Source organism: Necator americanus, chromosome I (assembly GCF_031761385.1).
Source record: "Necator americanus strain Aroian chromosome I, whole genome shotgun sequence".
Lineage (NCBI taxonomy): Eukaryota > Metazoa > Nematoda > Chromadorea > Rhabditida > Ancylostomatidae > Necator > Necator americanus.
This window is the reverse complement of record NC_087371.1, coordinates 21,875,823-21,901,600: the sequence shown is the minus strand read 5'-3', so window position 1 is coordinate 21,901,600 and position 25,778 is coordinate 21,875,823. Positions and strand designations below refer to the sequence as shown.

General features: G+C 42.5%; 1 protein-coding gene across 2 annotated transcripts; it reads right to left on the bottom strand.

The window, feature by feature from the left end:
• Positions 1-257: 257 nt before the first annotated feature.
• Positions 258-24,070, bottom strand: RB195_006473 (uncharacterized protein; the record flags this gene model as incomplete). Of its 2 annotated transcripts, XM_064179568.1 has the most annotated exons (16): positions 258-496; positions 1,565-1,693; positions 3,495-3,594; positions 6,678-6,755; positions 6,824-6,895; positions 7,107-7,181; positions 9,558-9,629; positions 10,413-10,529; positions 10,589-10,681; positions 10,757-10,920; positions 12,839-12,926; positions 13,026-13,124; positions 15,013-15,093; positions 15,793-15,857; positions 16,253-16,370; positions 23,891-24,070. In XM_064179568.1, 16 exons carry the CDS (start codon positions 24,068-24,070, stop codon positions 258-260), a joined length of 1,770 nt encoding a protein of 589 aa, XP_064036512.1. The 2 variants fall into 2 exon arrangements, with proteins under 2 accessions (XP_064036512.1, XP_064036513.1); XM_064179567.1 differs by lacking the exons at positions 16,253-16,370; positions 23,891-24,070 and having other exon boundaries at positions 15,793-15,855.
• Positions 24,071-25,778: the final 1,708 nt, after the last annotated feature.

Below are 25,778 nucleotides of genomic sequence, written 5' to 3'. Positions count from 1 at the left end.
AAGAAAAAGGGATATGAGTCAGTAAAGGTAGCAGATTTATGCCGTGCACTAGAAGGAGCGTCCCGAACCAGATCGTGCCTGGCTTGTTATCACCGGAAAGGCAACAATAGTCAAATAAACGGAGGCATAGCTACGAATCTAGCGGTGGAATCTACGATTGTCCCACGGTTTAAAATCTTCCTTTGAGGGTATATGGTGATTCCGCAGGATAAAATTAAATTTAAGCGCTAAAAAATTGTAAATATGGACAGTTTTGCTTAAAGTCGCCGATTATCGGCTCTGATTTGACCACGTCGTGTGAACCAATCGAGGTGCTTCTTTGTGCTGCGGTAGTTCGGTTGGAGTTCGAGCCGTTGGTCGAGTGTTTTCCAGCACTTCACCACGTCTTTATTGTCCACACAGGGTCGGTGTAAACGAGGCAAGGATGGCATTGGTGGGCGTTTTTTGTATGTGGCCAGTTGTCTGTTCGTTGAACGAGTCAGAACTGCTTTAACGCCTGAAAAATAGAAGTTGGAAAATCGTTCTACAATTCAACTTTGTGGCCTGCTACCATAACTTCGATTGACAGTAACCACCGACTGATGACAATCCCATTTTCCCGTGTGAGGACCGTTTGAGACTGATGCTCTTTTATTTACTTTTTGTTTCATACACAGTGAAGCGTGCAGTTTAAATCAAAAATATATAAGTGTGATAGCTTTGACGATGTCAATAAAGGCAAATTCTCTTGGATGAATGACTATTGAATGCGACTGGTGCGACTACAGTTAGTCCTAGTTTAAAAAAAGGAAAAAAAGAGCACGCAAGGAGATGTCAAGTAGTTTTAGTTAATTCCCTTAGGAACTCAGATGGATCAAAAAGACAACTATGTGATCTTGAACGGAAAAGAAGAAGAAACCATTACTTGGCATAATTTTGACCACTTTTACAATGTATAACGATTATCGCCAATATATCAGAGATGGGAAAAATTTGAAGATCCAACCTAAACATTTTTTTCGGGTTACATTAGAAAAACCTTTTTCTTCATTCCTTGTATAATGCAGTAATGACTGGGAAGCAAAATCTTTTGAATTAATGCTATTTAAATCTAACTGATAGGAGATCCTAAGTGGTTTTTGGAAGAACCTTTTGGAAATCTCCTAGATTTGCCATCAATTCCAAACATTGTTTAAAAAATCCACGTCAGGGTGTACGTTGCTCTACTTCCGAGGATTGGAGCAGTTGGAGTTGGACCAAAAATACAAAGCCCATAAAGGAGTCTGAGCACTTGAGAAAGTTCTAGCTGGTTCTTATGGCAGGCTGCAGCTCATTTATCACAACCATGCTCGCGAAGGTAAAGCGCTCAAAAACTCGCTCGACTATTCCATTTCTCAGGACATCTGTCATGTATACGCTAGCTAACACTCGAGCAGCTCGCTCGTTCTAGTGCTCGATTAAAGGCTGACATTTGTGCAAATACGGAAACCGCTGACAAGCTGACAGAAAGATTTATGTTAGCTGAAGAGGACTTTTGTCGCTGATCTATCTTTTGTCAATCATCTGCAATTCTTATTGAACCAACCTTTGTAGCGCTTCGTGGTTGCATTTTTATCGATACATGGTGGAGAGACAGAATAACATGGACCATGCATCAGTTTCTTGGAAGAAAATGGGCGTTTGGGTGGACGACGATTGGGGACGGACTTAAGATCTGAATAAAGAAAAAACATGCCGGGAGAAATTAAGTCTTGATCTTGTGCTAAAATAATTATATCTGGAACTCATCCTGCGATCACAGCTGAATGCTTAGGAGATTATAAGATATGAATACTTCGTGGTATCACAGCCTCTGCCTCTGCAATCCTACTCCTGTAGTCTTGAAAGTGCGAAACGTTTAACGACCAATCCGGTCCCTTATCTATGTCTTATGTATCTATGTCCGGTCCCTTCTCTCGTTCTACATTAGCAACTTCCTTGTGTTTCGAATCCACCACTTCTGCATAGGGTCACTAGCGTTGTGTGCGGAAGGTGCAAGAAAAACGTAAATGTAAGAACATTCAGAGGTGATCACAAAGGTGATAAATTATAAAGGATAAAGTCCCGGCGTTGACCAATCCTTTCGGGACCGCGCCAACGCAAATCCCCAATCCTTTGTGGTTTATGTACGAGCGCCCGACCTATATAATGATTTATGGGAACTATCCGGTAAATCGATGCAGTGGTTCTTGTCCTCTCCAACACGTCTGTTACCACTTTATTGACTCGGAAGAATGAAAGTCTTGGTGGATCCAGCACGATTTCGAGCAACTGACAGTACAAAAGCAGAGGAAGCTCAAGGAAATGTTACTATCGTATCGCAGAACAAATCAACGTTAAGCAGCGAAAAACACAAATCTGGACAATTTTGCTCCACTTCTCAGGGTATCGGCTCTGAGTTGACCAGGTCGGTTGCGCTGTGAGCCAATCGGGGTGCTTCTTGTATAAAGAGAAGTTACTAGTACAGTGGTTTTTTTGAGATATTCAATACATTTCAAATCCCGAATCTACTAGATTTCAATGGATAAAGATCCGTACCAATCTTGGTTACAGCTCAAGCCAATCGAGAAAGCTACGTATTCAATAGATTTAATTTCTTGAGCTTTCCGGAGAGAGTTTTGTGAGTTCCAAGATCTGAAATAGTAAATCATGCGTGGAAGGACACGAGAAGAAAATTTTCTGCTCTAAAATATATCTGGTAGATTTGGGCAGGATCTGGTAATGTAGCCTTCACTTGACCAATGACTTAATTTCCAAGCAGCCAATTCGGGAATAAAAAAAAACATTTCGGGCATCGAGGTGGAACTTCCAACCAGAGGAAGCGAAAGAGAGAGAGGAGAAATGTGTCGGAGATCCAAACATTCTTCTCATTACCTCATTGTACAAGGAGACACGGAAGATCCAAGAAATACGTGCCGGGATCCGGAGAAGGATGGACTATAGATCCGCGGGATTCCCAAAATTTACTCGTATTGTGATTTCTATAATAAGACAAGTTTCGCGAACATTCCGGTGAATCATCTGGGTAATGACGCATAACTACGAGTTTTTCAAGCAATGATTTATGCTTTACAATGATTTGCAAGGAATTTGAATTGCCATCGGGTCAATCTCGCATATTTCCTTACTAAGCTGGCTACCAGATGAAGTAATGCGTCTCGCGCTTGAAAAGAACTCTAAATTTGTGTTTACAGTTCGAAGAAAGGCTGAAAACAATGGATAATCTCAGCTGGTAAAAGTAAGACGCAAAGTTTGCACCCAGAGGCTTATTGAAATCGTTGAGCACCGTACTACAACCAGACATTGACGTGGATTCATTCAATTACGCCATAATCCCTTCATTCCATGTCAAGCTAGATCCATAGAGGTCGTCGGTGCCTCTGTCCACAAGAGAAATTCTCTCCTACACTCGATTTATGGATATGACGAATCACATGCATGATTTGTGAAGTTCACCAACAAAATTCGAGGATTACCTTTGTAAGCGACGCATGGCGCCTTCTTGTATGCGATTCTAGGTAGACGTCGTCCGGTAAGCATTTTCAGTGGATCTTGGAGTTTCAAAGAATGAATTTCCTAGAATTTGTTAACGATTGGAGGTTGAATGAGGTTTAGTAGCACCAGTGATGTGAAAGATAAGCCGATGCTAATATTTTTGAGTCAAAGAACAGGGAAGAAAATCATAGGACTGTTCTAAAACTGCATTCACTGGCTGTTTGTGAGAGCACAACGGCTTTTAACAAAGTAGCGAGGCAATAAAATCAAGTTCATAGCAATCCCCTCGCATTCGTTGGATGCTTATGGATCTAAAAAATTTGAAACGAGAAGAGTGACTTCGAGAACAAAGCCATTTGAATGACCGCTCTTTGTGTTCAAATTGCTGCTGTGCTTGAAAAGAAAAGACTGGCTGAAATGGCAACGGATACCTCTTTATTTCAACAACGCCAACACTACATTTTTTAGCAATTTACTTAAAGCTACTTTAAAAAAAATAAACTTGTTTAAAACTCGCGATTTGATTTGTTTTCAAAACGTGCGCAAGATAGATATGCAAAGCAAAAAGAAAAAGAAAGTATAATTCGGCAATTTGAGCATTTAAGGGGCAGAAGCACATAATTGTGATACGTATGTCATTCTTCGACGAGTATAGTGCAGTGGTAAGAGGTTCGGCTGCGACTGCACCGACGATGGTTCGAAACCGTGGTAGGCGAACGAAGTCGTTCAGCCCTCAAAGGTCGATAAGCTAGCACCAGACTTGTTTGGGAAGGATAGGCGTGGCAGTATTCGGCCTTCGCAAATCATTATATAAGCCGCCCACGTGTTCGAATACCTCAAACGATTTCGAATTGAAGTCGGACGTGTAGGCGCATCCCAAGCGAATTGATTAACGCCGGACACTTCTTACTTTATGTTATTCTTGTTTTCACGCAATAAAGTCACTTATCTGTAGTAAGAATTATAAATCTACTTTTGTACACACTCTATAGATGCTGCCACGAGAATGTGGTTTTTCTTAGCTGAATAGTGAAACAAGAAAATGCATCCTAGATATTTCATGAGAATAGAGATAATTGGGGAAATTTCTCAGATTTGACAACGGTATACTTTTATTGCGGGGCGGGTGTTGCACAGTCGGTTAGAGGTCCGTTGTAGCCGAGGGTTCGAAACCGCCCTAGTGCAAACCAAGCCTTTCATCCATCCGGTGTTCAATTGGTACTAGACTTGTCTGGGAGGATAAAAACACCGAATTGATCATCTGCTGGCCCCCGCAAGTCATTGTACAGGCCAACACGCGATCCAAAACCTCAACGATTTCGGATTGCAGTAAAAGACGTTGGTGTATCCCAAGTCAATTGATACGCCAGTGACTTTGTCTTTTTTTACTTTATATTTCTATTGCTGTACTACTTATTTACTCCATTCATGGATTTAAGGCATCACCACACGAATCTGGGGTGGTGCGCATCTCAAGTGGGTTATGGAAAGCGGGCGATTCCGCCCATTTCTCCCTAATTTCCGTAAAAAAACAGCCCGGAAGATACGGCTTCGGGCGTTCTGGCGCACTATTTTTCACAACGAGTTCGATTGGAGCGCGCCAGCTTAAAACACGCGCCGTATCTTCCGAGCCGTTTTTTTTTTGCGGCGATTAAGAAGAAATGGACGAAGTCACCTTCCTCCCCATAATCTACAACTCCGTAGAGGCACAACCCACCTGAAACCCGCACCACCCCAGATTCGTGGGGTGATGCCTTTAATTAGGAATAGGAGTAAGGACAAACTACGCAAGGATTTCAGAAAATGAAAATTAAGAGATATGGTTATTCGTAACTCATGACGTAACTCTTGCAGTCAATAGTACCGCTGAGAACGATCCCTCTCAACTGATTCCTGGTTGTTTCAGCCACACGGTGGATAGGCTGAAGTCATCAAATCATTCAACCAAGTTAATGTCGAACAGAACAGCATGAAATGTTGTCTGTTATGCTGCGCAACCGTCTCGACGCAGATGTTTCTGCGTCGAGACATTTCTTGTAGCTGCGCGCAGCACATCTGTTGTTCTTCCATTTGTTTCGTCGCTCCTGCGTTCTTTCATCGAGGACAACGGAGTTTACAATAACAATCCAGCAATAACGCAGAAAATCAGCTGATCCTGCTGTAGTTTTCAAGTGAGATGATCGCTCAATTGAGCTCATAGTCAGAGTTTTGACGAAAAACCTCGTGGCCATACCGCATTTGCACCGCCTAGGCTGAATCGATCAGTGCGCATGTATAGCTCTGCTGTTTCTTTATTAGTTCGGACGAAAATGATGAAACTCCGTTAGCGATGACGCGCTGCTGGCGGCAAAAAAGAAAACATCCGAGTAGTAGCGCACGAGAACGTAACTTGGCCAGCCTCCTTGTGTGAGATGGTTGGCTGGCGCAGCATGCCGCTTTTATTTCCACAGGATCGCTTCACCGTGACACCCGGACCACTCCGCACAATCGTTTTCTCCTGCAAAAACAGTGACTTGTTACGACGCTTAGTCATTCTGACCAAACTCATGCAAGAGGAGCAGACACGCAGGCGAGCACACACGCCGGTGATGTGGACGATGTGTGTGATATGTCTGTCACTTGTCACTTTTCGTGATTTTATGTGTCGGTGCGGCGTGCATTTGCACGAGTGGAGCCCCTTGTTCGTTTTCTTCTTCCATTACAGCAGCAACAGAACTCGGTGAAAGAGTCAAGCTCTGAACACTTCCCATTGGCCTCCGAGACGAGCACCGGAAATAGCTTATGACAGAAAACCGGAAGCAAGCGGGGGCTGCCAGTGGGAGGACATTAAGCGTCAGCACACATGAAGTGGGTAGCGCATTCGAAATGCATGGCCAGAAGAGAGAACCACTAAAAACAGTTGATTAATGACTTTTCCGAGATTTCCGGGGTCTTAGGAAAACGATTTCCTTCAGCAGATTTCAATGAAATTAACTGGCTAAGCGGGTGGTTTATAATCCCGAATTTATCGAGTGAAAAAGCGTGGAATGGTCTTTGCAGAAAATTCTTAGATCCTCATTCTTAGAGTTAATATTGCTCGAAAGTTGATGAAGTCGATATTACAGTAACTGCGTGCACAGTTGATCTAATTGTAGTAGGGTTACCGAAGGAGAAAAGTGTCCTACCTTCTGCGCGCGACCAGTCCTTGGCGAAGGCGACGCTTTTTCACGCCTCACTTGCTGGTTGCAGACGTCGCGCCGCTGCTGGAAAGGTTTGCTGAGCGGAAAAGGAGGGAACAGCCCGACGCATCGAATCCAAAACGCTGACTTACCTTAGCCATCCGAGAGATCGATATCGGAGCGGCGAGCAGATACGGCGCGGCGATCCATGAGTTAGCGTTGATCTGACATGGAAGTTAAAATGAGGACAGAACAGAAGGAATAGCGGCGCTCATCGCGATTGCATAGAGTACATCTTTTTGTTTGAATCATCAGTGGAGGGGATGCGAAGCCGCAATGCAAAAAACCGTTATCGATTTATCCTAGACGCAGCACGAACTTGCAGCCTCTTGCAATCGCCTCGCCCAGCAGCAGAGAAGGAGCAGAAAACGTTACCTCGTCGGAAATCGAAGCGAACGCAGCCGTTGGTCGTCGACGACGAACGTCCTCCTGCCGACACACGTTTCGAGGCTGAAACATAACGTTTTTGAGGACGGGCGGAGCATTTTCGCTTATGGTCGAACGGAAAGTGACATTCGTTCATTCAGCTCTAGGAAAACACACTTCAATAAATTCCTGATTCTGTGACAAGAATAGTCGAAAGAAGAAGTTCTCTAACTTCGCACAATTCCTTGTGTTGCACTCCTAGCCATCTTATGATTCAGCTTTTTTTCTTTGGGATTTGGGTCTCTCTCGTATTAGGAATTACATCAAACACGGAAGGTCAGCCGGGAGAGCGCCGTATGAGCTGCAGATTCCTAACGTTTCTTATTCATAAGTTTATCAAGTGTCTAACATTTATCTAACACGCTCGAGGCTCACCAAGAAGGATGAGACTAATCTCCATCAAGGGCACCGTTGTTCACCCAGTGATCATCACAAATCGGTTTATTACTATGCAGTTTTAGGCTTTAATAACCCCACGAATCATTGCTCTATGAAGGAATAGTGGGAGAAATCCAAGCAACGAAGGCTATTAACAGCAAAATATAATGAGTTATGAATTAAGTTACTTTAAACGAGTCAATAACAATGATCCTACTTTCCAATGAAATCCACAACTTTTCACAGAGATCCTACAACTCATGAAATCAGAGATATAGTGGTGATATTTCCACGAGAATAGAAACGATAAGGGCGTGCATGCGTACGTGCTACGTGCATTCTCTATTACAAACACTCGTGAGTCGACGAGGCAATGAAGAAGTTTTTCACGGTCTCATCGATCCCTGGAAACAGCAGAACTCCTACCCAACGGCGGAGTTCTCAATTTTCTTCCAGGAAAACCGATTTGAAAGGCGAATTCTCTGAGGTAGGCGCTCAGCACGAGATAGAAGTGGGAAGATTATATGGATAGGTTGCTAGGATTTTTTGGAATACATCTTCCTTCATTCTGTTCGATATGTTCCAGAAAAAAGATAAGATAACATAGGCGCACGTGAGGAAAATACTACACTTATGAAATGCCTAGAAGATTTTTTTTTGAAGAAACTTCTTAAGGATTATCCTGAACGCCTATGGGATAAAATTCGGAACACATTGAAGTCTTAGCGTGAAGATAAGACTGGAAGCCAATCACGGCAATCTCAAACACACCGGTCTGGCATGCGTCAAACATTAGGAAACGTCGTAAATCATGAATCATACCGTAGGTAAGTTGACACATACGTGAATCGTGTTTCTCTGAATCGTGAAAAGTGCAAACGGTTACGAATACCGAAAACGAGTTTCTTCCTCCACAATTATTCCATCTTTTCCATTAGCAGGTGGGTGATTCTGACGAGTTTACACTTCTATTTCTAGACGCAACGATTACAGACGGGTGTTCTACCACCCACACTGCCTTCACTCAGATGCCCGAGGTGAAATCTCCATCTCTACCGCTCGATGCTACAAGCACTCAGGCATGAGCTAGTCCCAAAATCCGAGAAAGTCCAATCCAAATAGATGGGTTCTGCTGTCTTGGTGTTGCTGTGCGGCCGGAGAGATGAGAAGAGATGGTGGGCGTACAGTCGTCTTCGCTTCGGAACCTTGAATCTTCGCAGAGTGAAAAACGACAAAAACTATCTTTTCCAACATATATTTGAAGGAGGCAGCCCTTTCCGGAACTTGAAACGTGAGAATGTAGCGTAGTGGCAAACGTCGTCACTACAACGCCTGGTAGTTCGGCAACTGTAAAGATCCACAAAGCCTTTCCTTACTCGAGAGCAGATAAATTGCTATCAGATTTATGTAGGAATATCAGCACACTGACGTGCAGCGGTTTCCTTTCATATAGAACATTATCGTTCACTAAACCCTCCACAATCTTGAACTGACGTCGAAAGCTTTCCCGCAAGACTCAAAGACAGTTTGCCGTTCAAAGACAGCGTACCACGAATCCGAGGTGGTGCGGATTTCAGGTGGAGTATTCGTATACGGGGTCGTAGATTATAGAGACGGGGGTAGTTCCACTCCGACGACGCCATCTATTACAACGCTCCACCCCTTGCGCCGCCTCCGCCCTGCGATTCGTCGAAAATCAATTCGGACTCCCCCGATAGGCAACAAGGGACGCTACGCGTGCAAGGGTGGCGCGCTGCCATAGAAGGTGTCGTAAAAAACAGCATTCTGGAGGCGGCTGTTGGCAGTGATGCACGGAGAAATGAGCGGGACCACCTCGGTCTCCATAATCTACGACGGATGCTCCACCTGAAATCCGTACCAGCCCAGATTCGTGGCATGCTGCCTTTAACATTCAAATAATCTTGATAGCCACGAGCTCTTCTTTGCAGACTGTTTTAGATGTAGAATTGAGAGCATGTGCATCCCATTCCCAACAAATCCAAAGGAGTTTGGTTATCTTACCTTAGCATAGTGAGAAATGGAGATCGCGGAAACCCTCATTGTAGGACGTGAAAAGAATCCGTCTTCATTGATCTGCAATCAGAGGAATGATCAGCATGTCACGGACCGTCACACTAATCTGTGAAACACTGTACGTTAAATTTTGTAGGACTTTTATATGTGCTGGAGTTATGGTCTTGGGGACTAAATTTCCGCCCCGTGATGTATTTGAGAGCGAAATATCTGTTTCGAATGATAAGGAAATAGAGAATATGGGCAGAACACGGAATGCGAAGAAAAAGCTAGCAAAGGAAAGTGTTGGGCAAAATCGTTGGAGAATAAAATCAGTGTTCAAAGATCAGAAGTTATTGTTAATTGACTTTTTTTACTGTTGGCAACAAGCAGAACTGAATAGCAGAATTTAAAAAATGATGTATATCTCGGACCAAAAACTGTGATTTATGGTGCAACAATGCTTAGACGGACACGCGTCGTACGTATGTTGTACCGGTGTGACGCATTACGGAGATGGGCCATAGCCCGCCCCTCAGTCGATATGACGACCGATCGATAGCCAGATGGGGTCGACGGGTTTCTTCAGAGATCCCTTTCCCAGCTTTTTAACACTTTTGCACTTTTTTGAAGAAAAAATACGTGGACACGACTGTGCAGTATTTCTAAGATCACATCAACTGCAATCTTGAAATAAAAAAAGTAACTAATAGTTGAAAAACGGTGGAGGAAGATGGAAACAGAGATTACAAAGATTTAATTCTACAAAGTGAATTTCAGTATTTCAAGAGAGGACGTTGGTTGGGGGTCGGGGCAACTCTGCAGGTTTCTATCGCCTACCCCATGTTCACCGAATGAATTCACCTCTACTGTTGGCGAAGAATTGAAAATAGCAGGAAGTAACGTGGCAGGGACTGTTGCTGGTTCCGCCGTGCTCCATGACGGAGTTGCTGACCAAACAGACACCTGCCAGCGGTTACACTGAAACATTCAGAAACACAATCATATCACGTGGTTGTCTTCATTGACCCTCAAAATACCGTTTCAGAGAAATTAGAGCGACGTCGACGGCGAAGCAACGGAGCAAAATCTCGCCCGAGGTCCTCCCGGCTCTGCAGACCGGAAGCAAAAACCTGCAGAAGAGAAACGTAGGTTTGAAAAAGCCGGAAAAAAGAAAGAAGAAAAAGGAAATTCAGAATGATACACACCTCAGTCGAGTGATCTTCGTCGATCTCGGCTAGACGCGGGCTCCTCGCCAAAAGAAGTGCTGTGGATGCAACGAAGAAGATGAGCGCGACAGCCCGAGTTGCATCTCTCTTCGATGGAAATACAAATCGTATCACTTCGTCGAAGTTCGAACAGCATTCCGCATCTGGAAGCAGTCATTCTCACCTTGAACAGAAATTATTTGCTTCCTTAACAAGGTTTCTAGGAAGAGAAGCCCCGTAGTCCACGTTATTGCACTCTGAACTAAAAATTTGAGCTATAATAGAAAGTTGTAAGCCGGATGTAGCCAGATAGCACTCAAATCAATGAAGAAGCAAAAAGTACTTGCATCAACATTTCCCTTTGACAATGCACAATGTGTTGACAATGGGACGATGCAGGTTCGACACCCAAAATTTTTGCAAAACACTTAGAAACTTGAAACCACTTCTAAAAGGTGAAAAATTCAATTGTACGGAGTGACCGGCAGTGTAAAAGCGGGTTTAATGGGGTTATTGACCAAAAAGCTCTGATTCTGGGCACATTTTTAGGTCCGGGAGATCGCGATAGCGAGATAGGAACAAAATGTTGATTTTTTCTTTGTTTTTTTGTCCTTCTTCTATAATTATAATAGAATAAAAATGGGAATATTTTAATACGAGTATTTCAACAACATTTCAGCAAGTTTGCTTCTCCTACTACTTTAAGTTCATTCGCTTGTGCCAACTACCGAATTTCACATTTACCATTTTTTCCTCAGCTAATTTTCGATTTTACTTTCTCGAAACACACGGAATTTCCAATATATTGAATTGGCAGCAACCGAGAGCTGTCGCAAGAACGTTGGAGAAGGAGGAGGAGGAGAAGAAGAAGTAGAAGAAGAGGGGTCGTATTCGAGAGGATCGTGTTCCATCACCACGTTAGACCCTTCCTGTCAAGCGGAAATAGATATAGCAGGTCGGAGAGGTAAAAAAAATGGTAATTCTGTCAACGCATACTTACGCAGACAGGAGGTCGGACTAGGAAAGAGTTTGATTTGTTCGTTAACTGTTTCAGGTATACAGCAAAAAACCTTGAAGCAACAGCATGACTTGTTTTGCAAATGCAGAGGCAGAGCAAATGTATAACTCTTTAGCTGCCGCTACCAGGCCTGAAAATGTCCCAACCAGGAGCAGAGTCGAAGAAAGAGGCTTTGTAACGTAGAACGGGATTTGCGACTTCTTGGGGGACAAGTGTCGAACCAGCGACACAACCATTTCCCAGAAATGATTTCGTTTGAGTGGATCATCAAACTGTATCAAAAAGGCACCTCTTCTCAACGCGTCCTGCATCCGTGTGTAGCGATTTGCGAATGAGCCGGAAATGTATTTCACTGATTGAATTGGGGAATTGAGCAAAACATTGTGGTAGCATGTGATGCACGTTGTTCAAAGTCACCGAACTGACATGTAAAGAAAAGGACTCCTCGAGAGCTCCATGGGGAATCTATCATGGCCGCTCGCCATGGAGGTCCACTCAAAAAAGGCTGTATGGGTGGTTGTTTATGTGCTTACGACCTTGAATATGCCGCAATGAGGACTTTACTAGGAACTGGATGAAAGATGTTGAAAACATGAACACTTTGTCTACGCTTCTAATGTAGCTACAGAAGGATGTCCCTGCTCATTCGCTCTACTATAGAAGACACGACCGGGAAGTGGCCTGCTGCATTAGCGTCCGATATCACATAGGGTGAGAACCAGCTATGTTGTTCCTTGAGTACGCAGACTTGAGTCTGTAGGACGATGAATCTGGGCACATTCGGATAGGTTGTTCTGATGAGACTCCTGACTCGAGAACTATTAGACAGCGACGAACGGATAAATTATATGCGAACTTTCGATGAAAATCAAATAAGATGATCTCTACGACTAGACTACGCACCGGCTATCGCGTAAGGTGATAACCGATCGAGCACACGAAAAACGAAAGACAAAAAATGATTCACAACCTATGCATTTTCATAGTCTTCTAACATATGAGATTCTGACCCTTCGATCCTGACAAAGATTATTATGACGAAAAAATAGCAGGAGCCAACTAACCAAGTAAATCCAGCGACCTGCAAATCTTCTCCGACGGTATGTAGTAGCGACAGCCGCTCCCCTCCATGGCTTCGTCTTCATTAACAATCTGAAACCAAACAATCGGTGCTTCAGATTCTGAAACTATAGCGTTTCCTCACTCTTCGGGTTCGACAAATCAAGAACTGTAAGGCAATGAGGAACTGACTTCACAATCACCACCATCGTCATCTGTGGCACAGGACTCATCGAACTCCTCTAGTGAGTCACCATGCTCATCGTCACTCTTTTCGCTGTCATCTGTCTCCTGCAAAAAAAAGAAATCCACAAACACAAACAAAGATGGGTATCGAGTTATTCTCGACTAAAACGAGAACGGTATCCATGATCGTAGTCAGGATGGGGAAATTTAGTACAGTCAGGTCAAAAAGACCTGAAGCGCGGTGCTATTACGAAAGCTGCTGCGTTCGAAGTGAAGCAGTGGGACCAGGGTCAAGCGGGACACGATCCTCCCAAAATGACCCCTTAGTAAAACAAGATTAAAAAAACAACAACTGAAATGAACAGATTAATTAAATTTAATTTATAGCGCTGATCACGACTTGGAAATCGTTTTAGCGACAAACACTGGCCCTGCTTTGAAATAAGTGCCGTACATGCTGATTTTTGCAAGTTGAAATAAACATTTCTAACTTGACATTTAAAAAAAAAACCTCTCAGGGTAACCAAATAAGAGCTGCATATTTTAGAGAAAGGTTCGGGCCGAGAAATAACTAAATTGTCGTTCTTTGAGGCCATTTGGTAATTTTTGGAGTTACTTCGGCAACCGTTAGGAATTTTTACCAAATTTCCTAGCTATTTCTCAACTAATTCTTGAGAGAACGAAAGGAAATGTGGAAAAAGTAAAAAAAGGGAGATGTATTAGCTGAGTTACTGGACTTTGTTCGAAGTCACAGACATTTCGTTGCGCGACCAAAAATCTCGAATTTTCACACTTTTCCTCGTTCCACGACGGTAGTGCAATTAACAAACTGCCGCTGCCTTTTTAGAACATCAAGGGAAACCCTAGAGTGCAATTTTTTTTTTGCCGCTGTCAGTAAATATAATACTGTAGTATGAAGCAATAATAAAGTACTGTAGTAAGTGTGGTGCTCCTCTCTAAAGTCGCGTGAAAAAATGCAAAAATAAGAAGAAGAATTTACCACTTTTCACGCTTGATTCCCAAAAAACTACGGAAAATAGGAATAACACATTTCGTAGGAAGATATTTAGGTGAAATTTGTCTCTAGAACACTGCAAAATTGTACTGAAAAACACTTTGCTGTAATTCACTGCGAACGTCATTATTCAGCCACATATTTCGCGCAGCATATTTTACACTAATGCTATTCCTATTTCAGTCGAGTCGAAAACGCTGTAACAAACTAAAAAACAAACTTTAAACTTTGCTGTAACAATATTTGTGATGGACGTAGTGATGAGATGACGGCTGTAGTGTAGCGATTAGAGGTTCCGTTTCCTGCAAGATCGATCGGAGGTTCGAATCCGCCCTAGTGCTCACCAAGCCTTTAATCCCTCAGGGGTAGATAAATTGGCACCAGACTTGTCTGGGAGGATAAAAACACTGACTTGGCACATCGGTTAGCCACCGCAAGTCATTGTATAGGCCAGTTACACGTTCGTGAACCTCAAACGATTCTGAATTGAAGTGAACGTGGTGGCGTCCCAGGCGGATTGATTAACGCCAGACACTTTATCCTTTTATCCTTTTTAGTATTCGTGATCATTTTCTTTCGATAGGATCAAAACTTTTAGGTGTGTTTTGAGTGATCTGTTCTCCATTTCATTACCTTCACTGCTTCTATCACGCTACTCCCAATACAATGCATCAATATTTGTTCAGTTGTTTGGTGGTTTTTCCTCAGCAGCTGACTGTAAATGCCGGATACGATTTTGCACGGTAATGCACCTATTTTCAGGTTGATTTGACCCAATTGTAAGGTCAGAGATCTGTGATACTGAAAAAATACGAAATGTCTCCATAAAGATCTGTTGCGAGCAATTTCTACCGCCGTATCGCTTCTGGAGCAACATCAAGAGAAAGAGTTGAAAACATCCGTTCCATGCCCTATGAACCAGTTCATGTCGGTCCCAACAATGAGGAGGCTTTTCACAGCAACATTTGCAAATAATACCTTGTCGCTGTCCCACTCTTCGGAATCCGACGGCTCAAACTCGATTTCGTCACCCGAGTGCTCACGATGCTCCACGTTCTTCTGCAAAAGAATCCGTTTAATAAATAGAGGCGAAATTGAGTGGTGTTAGCAATGATGAATTAGCAAAAAGTTGCGACAGTTGCGACAATTCGCTGAACGGTCACGAAGACGAGACGAGGCGTTCCTGATCAGAATGAAGGCGCAAGACAAAAGTGTGACCACAAGCACAATAATGGTAAGAGATGAATCGTCAGTAACAAAAATAATGTTTTGAGCGCACTTCAAAGAATTATTTAAAGTAGATCAAAACATGATAAACAGCGGTTGTCCTCTATTCCCCGGACATATTCAATTTTTAAAGATTTATAGGATGACTAGATAGCCACAGCCAAGTACAACTTCTTTTAATCACAAATTCTCTGGGAATATTTCGATGTGTAGTTCACATAACCAAGAATAGATCCACAGAATAGATAGATCCTAAAAATAGATCCAAGAATAGATCCATCCTAAAAATTAAGGTGATGGATTTTCTTCAAGTTTGTGGTGGAACAGATGCTCCAGAGAAAATCGTTCCTTTCCATCCCAAGCGAGACTGTCCAAGCAACTTCTTGTTAGAGATCATTTGAGAAGGTACAGCTACTACGAGCTCTGTTGTTTTCTTTCGTCTCGAACCACCAAGTGCCAAGACGCTTAGAAGGTTCTCAATACAAAAAAAAATCGAACAATAAAAGAACGTGAAAAACAACAGCACTGTACCTGTATTACAGACCACGAATCACTTGATGTCTCACTATCCACTGAATGCCGCCGAGGTCGCATACCTGTAACAGCCAAGAGAAGTCTTCGGCAAATCGTGTCCTCACGACGGAAGAGGACGAGAAAAAAAAACAGGATTTGAAAGAGGGAAAGGAGTAAGCGAGAAACTGCTCCATTGAATGAGACTTTTCCAAACAATCTACTGTCAAATCGAGTGTAGTAAGGGCTACGAGTGTTTAGCCGAGTGAGCGCAACGTTTCTTAGATTGGGTCAGGGCAGAATGAAAATGTACCTCGTGTCAAGCAGAGAAAGGACGTGAGTCGCGGCAGTCGCGTCGCGCTCACTCGGTTGAACACGATTAGCGAGACCGACTGTGCGCAATCAAATACACGAAATGTATCAATTCGAGATAATCAGTGCAATCGGCAATTCTTCAAATTTTGAAGGTCTGCTCATTCACGTTCTTCTTCGATAATAAATTCCAAGATTGTCACGGATAATTCCGCAAATGTACGGCTTTGCGGCTGAGTAGCGGATGCTGTAGAGTTGTGAGGTGCGAGAGTGGCAGAGCAGAACTCCTGCAGGACAAAAACGCTATCCTATCATAATGAAAGCAGAAGAAAAAGAAATTCAGGAGGGAAGGCTACGCCCTTTTAATGTACGTCGCACAATTTCTCTTGCTTTCAAAGAATCATCACCTTAACAGAAGCAAAGCATCAGTGAAGTGTTTTTCGGAAACCAGCAGGTTTAAAGGATTCGCTATGCGCAGCACAAGGCCTCCGACAGGGATAGCAGCATCTCTTGCACATGCTCAACCACGAAGAAGTGTGGGAATAAATGGCTAACAGTTGTGCCAGTACGGCGATGCATGATGGGTACTGAAGTCTACCACGTACCTACTTTACTTCTGTTTTACTAAGTATACAATTAAGTATTACTAAGTATAGTTGTTCTAAATTGTCGACACAATTTACCAGAAACGTTAGCTAATGCTGTAGGGCAATGAGTACTGATGACTTCTGCTCTCATCGATGAATTTTTCTTTTCATTTTCGGTATTTTAAATATCTTAGTAGATTACATGCAGTAGGGTCAAAAAGAAATGAAGCATGCTGTAGTTGTGTAAACGGATGCGCTCGAAGCGATGCGTCGGGGTTTGGCGGTTAGAAGCGAGGGAGACCCCTGCTAGCACCATTCTTCGCTGCAGTCCGCGATCCCACTTCGATCCCAGCCGCCTGCTCAACCGCGCCGCTTCAAGCGCAGCCGCTTGCGCAACTGCACCGTGTATCGTCTCTGTCGTTCTGACAGTACTATACATACATACGTGCGAGAGCTCATAAATCATCGGAGCGAAAATATCCACAATATCAATCCCATTACCATCCACATAAAACCATCCAACAAAACCACGTGTAGGTTTCGAGAACAACGTTATTATTGCACAATGCGTGGTGAAATTTGTGTTTTCATCGATGCAATCATGTCTCCCTAAAATTCAGCACTTTTACTCATGGATAGATGTGCATACGCACCCACTTAATCCTGACATTTAGAAGGAAATGAGTTAATGACGAACCTAAACACCTTTCAAATGCAAATGTGGATTTCTGGCAGATTAGTTGCTGTCACTTGGTCAGTAAGAATGTGATTCGAGTTCTCTCCAATCCGCTTCAGAAAGCATAGATGGGAGATCAGACTTAAAACAGCTCTTACAAATGGCAGTAGAGGAATAGTAACAGAAGCGGTAAAGCAATAATCGACATTAGAAGAAAAAATAGCTGATTAATTGAATGGTAATCAGTCTGAGAATATCACCACCCGCTTTGCAATCAGAATCTAATCCATCCCCTCCGCCCCCCCCCCCCCCCGCCGGAAACGGGAACAGGAAAGGATTACCGGTAAATTTCCTGACATGATCAATCTCTCTAGGATACGCCGTGTTCGACGTCAACTCTTGGCCGTTTCAGGTGAAGTCAGTGTTTTCATTCTCACAGCAGACAACTGGCACCAATTTGTCGACAATGGGGCAAGGGAAGTCTTGTTGGCTTAGCACAAATTCGAACCACCTACCTGCAGTCGCAGCGATGTCGTTCTACCACTGCGCTAAACCCGTGTGAGAATGAATTTCAAGCAACACTTTTCAGGATCTCAGAGATGGTGAGATCGATGTTTTATTCTTCTCCAATTCGCGTTCGAATCGACAAACAACGGAGATGCAAACTGCCATGAAGATGTATTATTTTTATAAAGAAATGTGAATCCAGACAAGAGGAAGAGGGCCTAAAAAAAGGAAAAAGAATAAACAAATAAGGGGAAGGGAAAGATAAAGGAAAACATTCTTCGAATGCAAGTCCTCCGCTTCGTTTAGTCTTACTTCATAAGGTACCATAGACCTGTTGAAAAGCTTACTTTTTGATTTCTGTTCAAGGGCTGCAATCAGTGGCGCCCGTGTGCTATAATCCTCTCTGTGAGGCTTAGAATAAGCACTAAGACGCTGATCTCAACGATTTCAAGCGATATTCTTCAAACGGGAGCCAATGACGCAATCAACATCGCCACATGTGTCAATTCCCGATGTTTTAATTCGAAACACTGTTGTTTTTCGCAAAACAATGACCAGAATCGAAGCATAGGGAAGAAAATCCCACAAAGAATTTGTTCACCGTCGTTCTAAAAACGCATCACGCAGCCAAAAGACTTTTTTGAAGAAATCGTGATAGGTTGGAGTTTCCTCGTCCTAGATCTGCCAACGCAGTTATCGTAGAATTTTTCCTTGCAAGGTCGATGTAGCAAAAAAAATCAGAGAAAATGGTAGAGTGCAACAAAAAAAGGAAAGGAAGCGAAGGTCGAGAAGGTTTTCGAGCGCTGAAAGAAGAGGAAAGTTCACAGCCCGTGCTCTGGCGAATTCTCTCGAAATTAGTGGCGTTGGTGTGGCGACAGTAACGAGCAACAGCAACAGTATTACGGGAATCAGGGCAATGATGCGTAAGACTGAGCTTGTTACGTCGGAAAGCGGAGAAAGTTCCAAGGAGGGGCAAACACTGCACTGAAACGCCGCCTGGAACCGGACGAGCACACCACGTGATGGTGGTGCGCGGCAGCGTACGAACGGTTCCTCCTTGGGTAGAACCGATCGACGATCAACGACGGAGCGTAGCTGGAAAAGGCTGAGTGTCGTACGCGCAAAAAACGCAAGTGCAAGAAAGCGCCGCTGAACTCATAGGCGCGAGCCTCAAAAGTGCGTTCCAAAGACGACAAAAACCTGCGGCAGGTGCCTTGAAAAGGAGAACAGGTGCGCTTCGGTATCGACACTACGGGCAGAAAGCAGCATGCCTGTTGTCTGCCCGGAAAGTCAATTCTGGTCATGCAGACAAGGAAAGAGAACGAGAAACTTCCTGTATCGTAAAAATGCTGAAATTACTGAAATGTTGAAGAAAAACTTCTCGGATCAGTCGGAAATTCTGCGCAGTGTCGTTCGACGTTTGACGTGATTACGTACAGATGAACATTATCCAAACCAGCCCCCGCAAGAAGCTATGGATTCGATTGGCTACAAACAAGCAAGTACTAAAAGTGCTGCAAAGGACGATAGGATAGATGGGAAGCTCTTGCCAAATTGTCGGGCTTGGCGCGGAATTTCTGGCCATTCTTTATCTATAGGAACCCTGTACTAGTATCAAACGTTCTAAAAAGGCTTAACCTACCGCTCCATAATCTATAACCTATGAAGAACTGGAGACAATTTTTCATTCTATTCCAAAAAAGAAGAAGACTGGATGTAGGAAAATGCTTATTTCGTATATTCGTATTTGAAAAAATTTTTGAACGTTACGACAAGACATGAGGAGACCAACAAAAAAAAAGAGCTTTCACCAGTAGTCCTGAAGAGAAAAAATTCAAGCAGACTTCCGTACACCTCATTGCTTCCATGATTGCTTTCCCAGAGCTATGTTCATTGGCAATCAAATACTATGATAGGGAATGTAAAAAGAAATTTTCTGATGGTCGCGAATGCGAATCCTCTAAAATTCGTCGTAGCATGGAAAAAAGCGGAATTTTAACTCCTCTCTGTTCTTCTCGTCATTCTACAAAAAAGCGTTTTAAGCCTCTCTGCAAGATCAGATTGAAATTTCATCATTTAAAAAAAATGGAAGAAAATGAAAAATGAATGAAAAATGAATTATGTAGCGCGCGAAATTTAAATGGTAAATAATTAGTGGCAGGATGGCAGAGAAAAATTCACGAAGTGAGCAACAACGACGAGAATAGTAAAGAATAAATTGTTATCTGCAAATAAAATAATTATAACCCTAATTGGGGGTAATTAAGGGTGTAATTCTACCAAAAATTTATCCAAACACAAGTAATTTCATCCAAACACAGCTAATTAGACTCTGTAGGATCTTAATTATGGATATTGTCATTTACAAGATAATTAACTGTTCCCGATTAGGTTGAAAGAATACTTTGCAAATGTCCTAACTTTCCAAGCTCTCATGGAGGCGACCACATCGCCGTATTTCAGAATCTTACAGAATAAATCGTAGAAATAACTATGTTTCGATGATGACGTTATACATTCAATCGGTAAATTTTATCGTAGAAAATGTAGCCCGAATGCAGTATCGAGTGCAATAACTTGTTCTTGAGCAACTGAACTTATTCCGTTCATCAAACGAACTTCGGAAAGAATGCTGAAACAAGCCAAGTGGAAAAAGCAGAAAAAGGAAAACGACATCGAACTGAATGTCTGAAAATGTAATGGAATGAGAATGAAAACTTGTTCGGTGATAGACGAGTTCCGGAACCTCCGTGCACTTGGCCGCACGTTTGCAACCAGGGAATTGTACGACATGACAGAAACACAACCTACGAAACAAAGACAAAAGAGGGAGTAAGAAAAGGAAATTTGTAGCTAGTGCAGACGTGTGTTCCTTTGTTGTTGGACAAGTCAGTGAAAGCCAAAAAGTTAATGGCAAAACTCTGGGAACGCGAACTAAAAAATACGATTATCACGGATATTTCAATGGAGTGTTTTGGAACGTTTTAGAGAAAAATTTAGGTGACAACATAGGAAGTCCTTGCTAAGAAGTGTAATCGAGAAATAATGTATCCACCGGCTTTACTACAGAACCTAAGGGCTTCTAGTCCTTACGAGATCAGGAACGAGAGTGAAGAGGACTCGTGAGAACACCTATAGTGTCATTAAAATCACGCCTTATCTCCCCACTCCCTCGGTCATCCATAAGCTTTTGGTGTTGTTTTCTTCATTTCGTAGAAGATTATATCTTTGCAATGAATGATGAAAATAATAAAAGTGATGAATAATAATACTGCTATTCATATGTTACGTAAAAAAAATCAAGTAAAGCAAAAAAAAATGACTAAAACAAAAAAAAAAGAAAAGTTGTCTCAAGAAATGGCAATTGATGCGTTTGGAAGCAAGCGAACACATTTGAACGACTTCCCCACTGATGCATGTGAATATATGAATCGAATGTAAACAAATGAATATAGGAATATGAGTATGTGTGAAGAAAATATTAAGAATCACTGTACTTACAGGTGGAACAGTGCACCATCTATACATACATGACGACAAATTACCCCTGATTCGAATCTTAGCGCCAGCCCTTCCAGATTTTAGTCTCCAGAAAGCAAATGACGGGAGAAAAAGGAGCTGGGCTCGCTCGTAATATATCCAGCTGGAATTAATCCGAAAAAGCGCCGTTTATGGACAGATAGTCCTCAAAAAGCCGTCATCACTACGCACCATTATGAACGAGTGAAAAATTACTCCGTGTGCGTCCAGTCAAAAGAGTGCGCTTCGCTTGACAGCGCCAGCGACTCCATATGAGAGACTGAAGGCGAACGGGAGATCATTACGAATCCGCTGCGAGAGCAAAGCTTGGAGTGGAAACCCGGAAGGAAAGCGACCCAATACTTAGGCGACTGATCGAGATAAACGATAGGGACATTCAGTTATTCTGGATGGAACCTTCCACGCAGAAATTCCATGCGACCATTTACATCCTTTTGAAAGGACGCGTTATTTTGTGTAAGTCACATGTAAGTCACATGCTGCAACAATTAATAACTACTTCCTATGTCGCAACCAACAAGATAAGTGGAAGTTCCGGTTATTCTGGGATGCCTTATAAACTAACAATATAATGGTAGGAATATATAAATGTAATACATAATCAGCAAAAAACGGAAATACCACTAAGATTTCGGTACAAATGTAAATACAAATACAGATGTAAATGCCATAAATCGACATTAGTCGTAAAATTACCGTTCAAAAAAAAAGTCGAAGACGAACAGAAAAACGTGAGCGTGAAAACGTAAGCAATGAAAAACTATCTTGCAGAATACTCAAAGAATTTTTATTAAATATTCAAGTCAAATACAAATACTGGTAAATATTAGTACGCACACCTATGGTATTCTCGCAGGAAATATGTACTTGAACAAATCTTAGCAAATGCGAAACTAAGTTAGCATGTTGACTAAATCCTTCCTCCTTTTTTCAACATAATTTGATCTACTAGGAAGAAGCGGTTCGAAAACGGTTCCACGGTTTTCTTATTTTTATTCTACTTGCGCAAATTTTATTTTTTAAATGTTAACCTTGATTTTATCGCATTTCTTTCTAGTCATATGACAATATGGCGCTATGGAGAGGTTTTCAACGTTTGCCCTTTGTTCGTTCAAGGTTACAAAGTTGCCGAAACAGCTTAATACTTGCTGCTGGCCAGAAATGGGTTTCACACTTTGGGGACGGGACGTTTGGCGTCGACACAACAATGATTCCGCCAGCTGATGACGGATGACGTGTGCCCAGATAAGAAATTATGGAAAGTCATAACATCGTCGACGTGAATCTCTTCAAATAACGGATTAACTCGCCTTTCTCCCAAAAATCTAACGCATGCTACAACAGTGGACAAAGGACCTCACGGAGTCACTACTTAAGTAGGTCTATGTACAGGAGCAAAGTCAGGAACTTCAGAAAATTATCCGAGAATTCACGATTTTGAAATGAATTCGAGCATTCTCGCATATCCGAGAAGGAAGTGATCAAACACTTTATTCCTCATCCTTCAATCTAAGAAATGGGAATGAAAAGAAGTAAAGTGAAAAATAGCACTAGCCAATTACATTTACAAAATCCACAAATCCGAGCAAATTTCAGAACGTAAGTGAAGGATAATGGTAATGTAATGTACGTATGGTAATGTAAAAAACTATTTGGAAATGCTAAGCAACACATTCTTACATTAGAACAAGCAAATCGGCTGATTTTTTTGACGAAAATTCTTCATATGAAACAAAAATCGACTATCGTAAGACGATAAACAACAATTACCTACAGTGTTTCACAAATCAAACTCCTTGAAAGTCAAACGGAATTCCGGTTCACCTGAAGAAACGCCTGTGTAAAATTGTTCCTTTTAACATTTAGCTCCGATTTAGCCTTACAAGATATTTGCCTTACATTAGTATACTGTAAAGCGCATCTAAAAAAGTTGAGCAGAGTAGCAATCGCCGATTATGAAAAGGTTCCAGTTCTAGCTCTTTCTTTCTTTGCTTTATATGAATGTGAAGCAATTTCTCCTAAATACTCCCTCGGATGTCTTCACCCGATCCTGAATAAGTATGTACCAGGGGCAAATTCCAACCAGTCTGTAGACGAGAACAAAATGAATTATTTAGATTTAAAAAAATTCTGGAATGAAATATGAGAGGAAATTTCAAGGTGGAGGGTCCTACTGGTTTCAGGACTTCGAAGAGAAAACTTAATCCTTTATTGGGAATCGTCTACCCTTCACAGCAACAACAAAAGATCAGCAAAATAAACAAGACTAATGTACTAGCAAAAATTTGGTGTTTAGCCTCCTTTTTTATTTCCCCATACCAGAAACCTTCCAGGGGCAAAGCATGCACGCAGCGTGCTTATTTGACGCCTTCCTCGTAGAGCAACAGTTCAGAGATAACTGTAAATCATCGTGAGCCGCAGTTTTCGGCTAACGGCTGAATGCGTCTGCCTGAAATCGCCCAAAAGGCTTTACAACAAACCTTACTGCACGACGAACCGGCCGGCGGAAGTTTCGGCAGATGGCGCGCATTTTCTTGTTGTGGCTGCTGCCCTTGTTCTCCTCCGTCTTTGTTCGTGCGCTGCGTCTCTTCGTTTCACGCCCTCTCAGCGCTACTCGTCCAGCTGGTTTTCGTAATCGACAAGTAGTCGCCGTGTCAATCAGATCAGCTGGTGTCATGCGTTAGATGTACGCATGACAAACGTATTCGCATGCGTTGTAAAGCTTGACGGTGCGTCTATCGACAAGGTCACGAAAAAACCAAGGATACAGCTTGTAGCGAGCGCGGAAAATGAAAAATGAACCACTGCCGCTCGGGCGATGTTGAAGTGTTGCGCTTGCCGCTGTGATCGCGGCGTATACAAGCAAATATTCGTAGCGGAACGTTGAGCATGTGAAGACGAACGGGAGTCGAGAGAGTCTAGTTCCTTGGAACTGTGGATGTGTCTTAACCACAGTCTTACTGTTGCATGGATTATTATCGAAGCTTTTCTTCTAATCTCAGCGCTCCGTCTACGGATGACAGTGTTCTCCTAGTACCACTTTTTTTTTTTGAAAAAATTCCATTTTCTGGGATTCTGCCTGAGTGAAGCTCGTTGGTTACAACAGTGCACGTGACACCAGAACCGGTGTTCTCCTCACATGACGCGCCTCGGCGCTAATTCCACAAGACTGCGAAATGGTAGCACAAAATACGCAAGACTCGCAGGCACAAAAGGTCGCGTTCGCCGAAACTTCCAACATTAGAATCTCTCCACTTGTAGGTGCGAATACATGCAAAATAGCTATCTACTCGAGGAATTCAATCCACAACATTATTTTTTGAATTTTGGCTGTGAGTTCAGATCTCAGCAGAAGCATGCCAAAATATTTCTACATTAGCGGTCAGCTGCATTCATAATGACGTGCGAATACTAGATACTACAATCCTCAACAGACAACCTGATCCGGGCTCAGCGCCACTCCTACCTTCGCTGGCAGATTTCACCAAGAGTAACGATAGCAACGAAGATGGTAGTTGATGTTTAGATGTAAATCTTTCGCCAGAACGAGAAGAAAGAAAATTCGGCGAAACCATTCGGAATCGAATTACTTATGTCCAGCTCCGAAATCTCGGGGCGAGTCTACCATAACTACCTTGATTGATACGTGCCGTTGTGAAGCGTAATTCTGTTAAATAATTTCGTCCTTATTTCATTCTGCGTGTTTTCATTTCACTACGAGTGGAAATCGTGACGAGTAAACCGATCTGAGTCTATTGATTTCGGATTAAAAGAGGTGTTTCGCATCTTTACTGTGATAGTTGCAAACTGTCTCATGAATCCTCCTAACTAGAGGAGCGAATTTTCACTAATTAATAAGATTCATAACGCAGTTTTCAGAGAATTTTTCCCAACAGTAGCTTCAATTAGTTCTCAGAAAAAATTCGGTGAAAAATTTTCCAAAAAAATCTCGACTTGCCGAATCCTCCAGGCAATCCTGTCATTGATCGCATTCGAAATAATAAAATACGGCCATGTAATTAAACTGATCTTAATAAAATCCATCTAATACTGCTACAACAACGCTTCTTCTGATAAGGGATGATACAGAAGATTTTAGAGGGGTAGCTACTTTTCCAGCAAAAGCTTATTTCACTTTTACTCGCCCATACCAGCAAAATACGTGTATTCAAATATGAAGACGCGCGCAAGCATGTCTCGACTTCTTGCGTCACCGAGGATTCAACATAATGCCATCATTTAACACATTTCTCTTCAGGATGTTAACGAAGCTACGCAGAGCACATTTCACATCGGGTCCCCCTCTTTTAGAGGCTCCAGGGCTGGAAAAGAGTACGCAACCGCAAAACACAATCGGATGATGCTTAGAAATGGGCGTGGTGGAA